Raw genomic sequence first — 9,751 nt, forward strand, 5'->3', positions numbered from 1 at the left:
TTTGAAAAATCTCGATCGTGCTAATACATTGCGATGCAACAACCATGAAAGGACTTGTGCTTTACAAAATGTATTTAAATTATACAACGGGTGGTTGAAATATCAGAAATAAATTTTTTTTCTTTTTTTCTTTTTTTTTTTTTACTGTGAACTTTTCATAATGTAAAATTAATAACAAATTGGGGTGAGGGAGATGTGTAGAGATACTGATCATGATACTATGTATATTGTTAACTCCGTAGGTGATTCGGGGAGTTAAATATGTAGCAATCAATATTTAATCGATTTGCAAAAACAATTTATTCAAACAATAACAATAACTATGTCGATCACTTGTAAGGTGATCTAGTAAATCCAAAGTTAAAAGTGATATCACTTGTAAGGTGATATCCTTTACAATGTCCAAGTTTAAAAAAGTACAGTTCACTTGTTCGCGTCCAGTGCGAAACCAAGTTCAAAGGTCCACGTTCGTTGAGAATACAGCGGATTCTGCTTTTTCCCAATGTCCAGTCCTGGAGGAAGACTCCGTATCTCCCTCTTATTGCCTCCTTGGAGGCGTCGATGTTTGGATTGGGCCTTGTCCTGCCCAATCCGAATTTTGGACAGTTTTTGGATTGTACAACGCCCACAGCCTGGTTTGTTTCATCCTGCAAATCAAGGTCTGCAGGACGTTGCACAATCCCTGGGTTATTTATTACCCTTCTTGTTTTTACAGTCCTAGTACTGGTGGTCAACACGTGAGGGTTTGCAATACATCAATTGCCGTCGAGGGTGGTCTAACCGGGGACCGTTTCCAAAGAAATCTGAAACCGGCATCCGGCCAGACCTAGTCCTTTAGAAATTGCATGCGGTCCGTGAAAAATTGTAACTTCCTCAAAAGCGGCACTGTTCAATGTCGACTGCAGCGGAAACCCTTCACGTGGCGGCAACATATATAAATTGTTTTATTACATACTATAATTACAAAAAGGATTAATAAGAAAAAATATATAATTAAAATATAATTAAAATACATACATAAAATATAAATATAAATATATAATGATTAAAAATATGAAAAATGATTAAAATATAAAATGATTAAAAAATTAAAAATACATACATAAAAATATAAATAAAAATATATATATAATGATTATGAAAACGGTGAAGAATATAAAATGAGTAAAAAAATATAAAAATGATTGAAAAATATAAATGATTAATACAAGTTTTCGCAAACTATTATTGCCTGTCTCGATATTCTATGTAATGGGATTTTTGTGATTGTGTCAACACATCCCATACAATGTAGTGCATCAGCGAGTTTGTATATTTGTGCACCACATTCGCCACAATGTAATATGTTATGATGTTCACCACACATTGACACCATCACCAAAATGTGTGTTGGTTGTTTGTCATACTCCATTGTTTCATGATCTGGTAGCGCGGCTAAGCATTGCTCGCAAATTCGCATCAGTTCCCGTCGCCGTCTATAGCATTCACCTCCCCATAAACAATACCTCTTATTAATGATGTTATATCGCGACGAAAGTAATACAGCCTCTGCATATGAGCCAGCACCATCCAAGCTAACTCTTACTGCGTGGGGGGCGAGAATGTTCATATTAGAATATTATATTTTGTAATTGAGATTGTTAAATATGATACAAACTAATGTGATAAGAATTATTCCTGTTTTACATACCTTCGTCCCACTTGTCCGCAACCATTGTTAAAATTTTTATTTTTTTTTTTATGTAAAACTTCAAAAATCACTTCTGCTATAAATGGCATGGGCTGGTCGTACAACTCTTTATATAGTGCATTACTCGGGTGGGGGAGGACTTGTCTTCTTAGGAATGGGAGTGGTACTCGCTCGTATCTGCCAACATTAGTAGAATTGCATGCCCTCAGCTTCTCCCACAGCATTCTGCAAACTTTGCGTTCTTGGATCTTTTATGGAGTTACAAACATATGTATACTGGTACGTCTAAAGCGGTATTTTATAATGCCCCCATGGCAGCGTCTCGGTTGAATATGGTACAATATATCGTTTGTCATCATATGGACTCAGAGCAATTTTTGTTTCTGATATCGTGTACACTTCATGCAACGTGGATCTTATACACGATTGGTGACAAATCTTTTCAACCTCGCCCATCAAACATTGCACATAATCATCAAATGTTATAGTTCGCGCTATAACATTACTCTTGACACCTTTCACCTTTTTCGTATCTTTCTTGCCATCGACTTGCATGGCATACATCTTCGCTCTCAATCCAACAAATTCGGTCATAATCGCACCATTATTTTCATCTTTCATTAAACCCGGTACCTTCTTATTAGCAAGCGGAATACCATATCGATTATCTGTGGGATAATCGCTCGTGTCAAAGCGAGCAATATCGCGTATCATAAGTTCATAAATATCGTCACACTCGATGTGGTAGATTAGACTGTCTGTATCGGTGTACATAACTTTACATTTATTCCTATGTGTGGTTAACATGTAATCGTGATGGAATTCATACAAACAAACCTTAGATATATCTAGTATACACATACCCACATAGATTGGTTTGTTAAATTTGACGGACAATTTACGCAGTTCGATCGCAACTAGGTTTTTCGAAAATATGCTGCGACTGTGGAAATTTGGCTTAGCGATCAGTGCGTCTGCACCATATCTCCCTCCCCATTTCGTTACTAATTTTACATCTACATGATTGCGCACATTCTCCATGGTTTTGCCAAACACTGCATTATTCATTAACTTGTATAAATTTTTTTCAAAATCGTTTGTAGCAAGAGTTCTGTACTTTGTATTTAGTTCGATGTTATTGGAATAGGTAGGGTTGTGGGACGTATGATTAATTAAAACGACAATGATTACTGGTAAATTTATTAACGCTTTTATTAAATACGCTAAGGTATATTTTAGAGTTTTGAACCGTTCTCTATGAGATCTGTTTCGAGACTGTGACTTCACCCGCAGAAGAAAGGCGAGAGTGAAGCGCAGTTCGCCCTAGCGACGAACTCTTATCTTCGTATAATAAACACCATAAGTTCGTAGAACCCATGGCCAAAACTGAAGGAAACTCCAGACATATACAATCGTCACTGGAGATGATTTTTGTAACATAACAAGACGGTTAGGAAATACAACACGCCTCCTCAAAAATCAATCGGAAAATCTTTTATAAAAGTATTGCCTTTAAAACTAATCATCTAAGATATACCTTTTTACTTTTCTATTTCTGGGGAACTACATATGGTCCAACATTTGTTGCTAAGGATCGTGGGAAACCCAGAAAAACCACGATCAGACCATTATTAAACTTAATTATTAATTATGTTAAACCCATTCCAATTGTCATGTCTACGAATTTAGTCTTCGGAAGTGGCTTGGTCAATGCGTCAGCCAGTTGTTGATCTGTGGAAATGTATTTTAAAGTTATCACTTTATTTTCTACCTGTTCTCTAGAAAAATGATATTTTATGTCAATATGCTTGGACCTTTTATGACTTGTTGGATCATTTGCAATACTGATGCAACCGGTATTGTCCTCAAAAATTATAATTGATTTTAATATATCTATTTTTATACTATTTGCAAGTGATTTCAGCCAAAGTGCTTCTTTCACTGCTTCAAACAACGCCATATATTCAGCTTCAGTGCTTGAAACCGCTACTGATTGCTGCCTTTTTGTGTTCCAGCATATTGTACATTTTTCAAATAGTTTAAATAAATAGCCTGTGGTACTTTTTTTGTCCGTTGTATCATCTCCTCCCCAATTCGAGTCAACATATCCCGTCAGAATGTAATTGTATTGTGCCCTGATGTACGTTAGTTTGATATCTATCGTTTCTTTTAAATACCTTAAAACTCTTTTCAGGCTTTTCCAGAGTTCTTCATTATTTTTATTTGTATATTTACTTAATACATTTACTGCTATGCATATATCAGGACGTGAACATACCATCACATACATTAGGCAACTAATGACACTCCGACAAGGTGCATTATACTCTTCATCTGAGTTCAATGCTTCGTAGTTCAACTTATTTTCGAGAGGAGTTGCTACAGGTCTACAATCATGCATATTAAATTTATTTAAAACTGATTTTATGTATGCACTTTGATCTAAAGTTATTGTATCTTTTTCTCTATTAACCCTAATTCCTAGGAACAATTTCATTTCCTTTAAATCAACCATTCTAAATTTATTCATTAAATAGTTCTTAAAACTGTTCATTGTCTCCATGTTTGCTGTCACAATCATGAGATCATCTACGTATAATACTACGTATATATTTTCTGATATGTCCCCTTTATTTAAAATATAAATACAACGATCTACCGGCGAACTTTCAAAACCTCTATCTTTTAAAACGTTATCAAATTCTTCAAACCAGCACCTTGCTGCTTGTTTAAGTCCATATAACGCTTTATTCAATTTGCATACCTGGTTACCCCTACCATCAATTCCTTCAGGAATTTTCATATAAATTTCCTCCTTTAGTTTACCATTTAGAAATACAGTCTTAACATCCATATGATGTACTAATAAATCAAACTGATTTGCAAATGCTATGATAAATCTAAAGCTCGAAATTTTTGCAACCGGTGCAAACGTTTCATTATAGTCTTCTAAATACTTTTGACTAAATCCCTTTGCTACTAAACGTGCTATATATAATTTATATTTACATGGGTTCCCTTTTTCATCAATTTTAATTGTGAATACCCATCTACAGTCAATAATGTTTTTATTTTCCGGTTTCGCGACTATAGTCCACGTTTTATTAATTAAGAGAGAATTTATTTCCTCTTTTATTGCATTTTCCCATTTATCCCTATCATCTCTATTTGCGATTTCCTCATATGACTGAGGAATTTTACACATTATTGACTGAGCACACATTAAATAATCATCCGGTATATCGTCTTCATTATATGAAATAGGGGGACGTCTTTTATTCCGATCACTCCTTCTGGGTTCTGATAATATTCTTTTATTTGCTTGATCATCTGTATTGTTTATGTCTATTTGAGAAGAAGAACTACTACCCTGCGTTTCATTTTTATTTTCGTTAAAAGAAATTCTGTTTGAGCTTTCAGAACTCAATCCATCTGATTTATCATCAGATGTATTCGACTTTTCTACTGATTTTGACTGTGTGTCAGTAACATCAGTTTCATTTCCAGAATTTCTCAAATTTATTACATCTGATTTCCTATTATCAGATTTCTCAACCTCTACTATTGATTTTGACATTGCGTCAGAAACATCAATTTCGTTTCTAGGTTCTTCAGAATTAACCGTTTCGGTTCTTATTCCTGGCCTAGATTTTAGAAAATTTGTTTCATCTGCAATTATGTCTCTAACAACGACATCCCAAACTTTATATCCGTTTGTTTCGTACCCTACCAGTATTCCTTTCCATGATCTGTCATCAAATTTTGATTTACTGGTTTTGTTATGTACGTATACCGTAGAACCGAAAACTTTCAAATATTTTATTTGTGGTTTCTTACCGTGCCACAATTCAAACGGTGTCTTATCTAATTTCACCGCTCTAGTTGGGGTTCTGTTTATTAAATATGTAGCGGTAAGAACCGCTTCACCCCAAAAAAACTTTATCTAAACACGCACCAGCTATCATTGCCCGAGCCCTTTCTGTTATGGTTCGGTTCATCCTCTCCGCCACACCATTTAACTGTGGAGTTCGCGGAACAGTTAAATGATAGCTGATACCTTTTTGAACGCAGTAATCTTTCATCTCATTAGACAGATACTCTTTACCATTATCACAATACAGATTAACTAATTTTAAATTAAAGTGTGCTTCACTTTTTGCTACGTAATCTTTAAACATTGCAAAGAATTCTGACCTATTTGTCATTAGATATACCACACAATAGCGTGTACATTCATCAATAAATGTAACAAAATAATTTTTGTTATTTACCGTAGAAGGAGCAATCGGACCACAGATATCAGAATGTACTATTACTAATGGCCTTGTTATATAGTCTTTTTCTTTTGCTGTGTTAAATGGTAAACGTGTTTGTTTGCCTTTAATGCAAGCTTCACACAAATTTTCATTAATGTGAATTGCATTTACTAACTCTACATCGCTTACCATTTCTTTATTTTTCAATTCTAAAAATTTACTTTTACTTACATGACCTAGTCGTTTATGCCATAGTTTATAGTTACTATTTGTTGTACTATATACTTGTTTACTTACTTCTATTTTATTATTTTTAATCACTAGGTCTACAGCTATTAGATTATTCAAAGACTTACCCCTCATTATAATCTCCTTACCATTTAGAATTTGTACTCCCTCCTTATTAAAGATTATTGTTGCTCCCGCATTTTGCATTTTTGCTACAGACAGCAAATTGTAGGGAACGTCCAGGGAATAGAGAACATCCTTCAACTGACCGCTGATTCCCGTGTCGCTGACAACATTCAGCGTGCCCTTCTTCGTTGCTAAAATGTATGTTCCGTTTTTGGCAACGGAGATCCTTATTGGTGACTTCAGATTTTCGAATTCCACCGCCAAATCTCTTCGGTTGATGAGATGATCCGAAGCTCCAGAGTCCAGTAGAAAACATATTGTCTTCTGGTCTTGATCATTTATTTCATAATCTCCTGTCATGAAAGCGAAGCCAGACATATTCGCACCTTCAGTTAGTGGTTGTGCGAGTTGCACGGTCTGCAGGGTCCTTCCTATCTCGTTCTGCTTGTACTGTAGAGATCGTTTGTAATGGAAGCAGTCTTTTTTTATGTGGCCTTTTCTCCCGCACTGATGGCACTTTGTCGCGAACAGTTTTGTAGATTTATATTTATTATTCTTATTATTAAAATGACGATCTTTATTTATCGTCGGAAAGTCACGAGCACGTTTCCTCACTGCATGAAGCACTTTCGTACTTGTGTCTTTATTCTCGTTTGTTAATTTCACTTCCTGGTCCAATAGTCTTGTTTTTACGAATGCCAAACTCAAATTATCTTCCGATAACGTTTCGATGGCCGTTATGACCCCATCGTATGAGGATGGCATTGTTAATAACAAATGAGAAATTACATCTATTTCTTCTAATTTTGCCCCTGCCCCCACGAGCTCGGCTATTAAACCGTCGAAAACTGTAAAATGCTTCATTAGAGGCATGTCTCCCTGTAACTTTAAACTTAATAGTCTTTTTCTTAAAGCTAACTGCGTAGCCAAACTTTTTCTTTCGTATATACTGTCTAAATTTTTAAATATTTCTTTTACAGTTTTCTCTGGCGTTACAAAGCTCAGGAGAGAATCCGCTAAATAGTCTACTATTATCCCCTTTGCAGTACGCTCAGCTTTTTTCCACTCTGTTGTAATGTTTAACGGACTATCTTCGTCCACCACCTTTATAACGTTCAGTTCGGTTAAAACGGCACGAATTCTAAACTTCCAAATTCCATACCGTTCTCCGTCGAACACTTTAATGTTTCGTTTAACACTCGCGGTTTCCATTGCTCTTGAATCACACATTGTTCACAGTTCACAAAACAATTGTATATTTTCAGTATCTGTTTCTTTTTCACGTTTTTTTTTCTTTCGACGCACAAGTTTTTACTTTCACACACTCTTAGCACTTACAGTTATTTTTATATTGTCTGTTTTTTTTTTCACACGTTTAATACGCGGCGTAGCCTGGGCCCATAACCTATTGGAATAGGTTGCGATGGATCGTACGACTGCATGTACTTGTTGTTGGCTCGTGCGCGCCTGTTGGAACATTGACTCAAACCACCACGTATATCACGTTCGATAAATAGGACCATGTCGATATCGGTAAGAAATTCGAAATTGATACGTGTATGTTTCATCATGGCATCCCACGTAAAACCTGGCAAAGTATAATAGTGTGCGGGGTCGAGTCCGTAACTTGCGATGCAACTATTGCGAAAATTTTAAAAAATATCAGCCAACAGGAAGACATCCGTCTTCAAATACAAATCGCTACACTCGCCGAGCGTTTGAATGGAAAACTGCATCCACACGTTGACGGCGTGTGCGTAGTCGTTTTCAGATACAGTATCGCCAGTCAAGGAACTGTAAAATGAATTGCGCGATGGTAAACATGATTGGTTCAACTTTTCGACACAGTCAATGTACTCGTACGGAAACACCCCTTTCCGCGTCAATAAATCAAAATCTTCCGCAGATAATTTTTGAAACTCGGATCGTGTAATTTCAAGTTTATCTTTACTAGGAAAAGATACCAATTTCTCGAGACTTGTATTTAAAAATTTAAACGAATCGATGAATTGCAATTTTATGCGCTTGCACGAGTTCGATTCTTCATCTGCGTTTTCAAGGTAGATAACGAGTCGTCGTACGAGCACCGCATATAATATCCCACACTAAATACTCGATAATGCTGATACGTGTATCTTGACGCTTCTCGATCAGTATCCGATTTCTCCAGGATGCATTTCAGATCGGCATATACTATAAACGGAACACGTTCTTTCCTGTTGTAGTTGCTGAAGCTGAGCCACTTACTGCCATCATCATTTGGCAATATGATTGCGCAATCATTCATTTTCTCACAATCCATGGTGTGAGCTTCCAGCTTCTCATTCGAACTAAAGTAGTGTAAGCATCTGCAATAAGAGACATAATTTTTATCTAACATAAAATATTTAAAAGATTTATTATGTACATACCTATCACAAAAGTATTTCCTGCCATTATGTTTACTCAATTGTATGCACACGAGGCGAGATAAGTTCTTAATCCATGCGAAATGTCCCACGTCGTTTGCTCCTTCTAAATACAACAAATTGACATGCCTCTCCATCTTCTTATCGATGACTCGTATTGGTAACACCTTCTTATTCTCAATGGTATAGACATTGATGGAGATGTTATTGACATGTTCAAACTTTTTAATTTGGTTCAATGTCATTGAAAATTCAATATCCTGGATATTCAACACTGTCGTATAATGAGAATATGATGATGCCAGAGATACGTGACTTTCGGCTGGATACAGAGCAGCTACCACCGACCATGCGAAACATGCATTGTCCGTCGAGCATACATTGATTACAGCTTTCTTTAGTCGTATCTGTCGCGGTAATTATATGGCACATCCCGCATGCATCGGCATATATTTATTTACATTGACGATTAAATTGCGTATACGCGACAGCGCCCACCCACTATCACGTTCCTGAAACTTGTCTAAGGATACTAGAATGGGTTCGATGACGCGTAAATCATACCATTCACGTAGGTCAGACAAGCGAAAAAGTTCACAATTTTTCGTGTTAACACTTTTGTTTGCACATTTGTTACCAGCCACAAATTCACCGTTAAGTATAGTATTTATTTTTACACTATCATGTTTCAGCACAATGTTTCGCACATGATCAACTACAATGTCCCTCGTATCTTCGAAAAAATTGCGAGGCTCTATGTGGTTAGAATTTATCATCGCACCGGTCAATATATGGTTAACGAAAGCCGTATCAATTTCACGCCATCTGAGTCTTGCACTATATCCAGCACCCACATATACAAATCGATTGCGTGTCGAATCTTTTAGACTTTCCAATCTAGCGATACGAGCAATCAATGATTGTTTTTCACCGATTGAGAGTCGCAGTCCCTTGATTCGGCTTCGTTCCTCCAACGAATTGAGATAGTCGCCAAATCGATGTTCCCATAAATTGTATTCTTCCTTCGATCTTAATTGAGCGGC

The 9,751-nt window shown here is 36.2% G+C and overlaps 1 protein-coding gene and 1 pseudogene across 1 annotated transcript; both read right to left on the reverse strand.

Annotated features, from left to right (window-relative positions):
* Positions 1–1,952: 1,952 nt before the first annotated feature.
* On the reverse strand, positions 1,953–2,731 carry LOC143341076 (uncharacterized). Its single transcript, XM_076763677.1, has one exon. It carries the CDS (start codon positions 2,729–2,731, stop codon positions 1,976–1,978), a length of 756 nt encoding a protein of 251 aa, XP_076619792.1. The 3' UTR covers positions 1,953–1,975.
* Positions 2,732–8,317: 5,586 nt separating this feature from the next.
* LOC143341476 (uncharacterized) lies at positions 8,318–9,193 on the reverse strand (annotated as a pseudogene).
* Between the last annotated feature and the right edge of the window lie 558 nt (positions 9,194–9,751).

The sequence above is a fragment of the Colletes latitarsis genome, chromosome 4 (assembly GCF_051014445.1).
Source record: "Colletes latitarsis isolate SP2378_abdomen chromosome 4, iyColLati1, whole genome shotgun sequence".
NCBI lineage: Eukaryota > Metazoa > Arthropoda > Insecta > Hymenoptera > Colletidae > Colletes > Colletes latitarsis.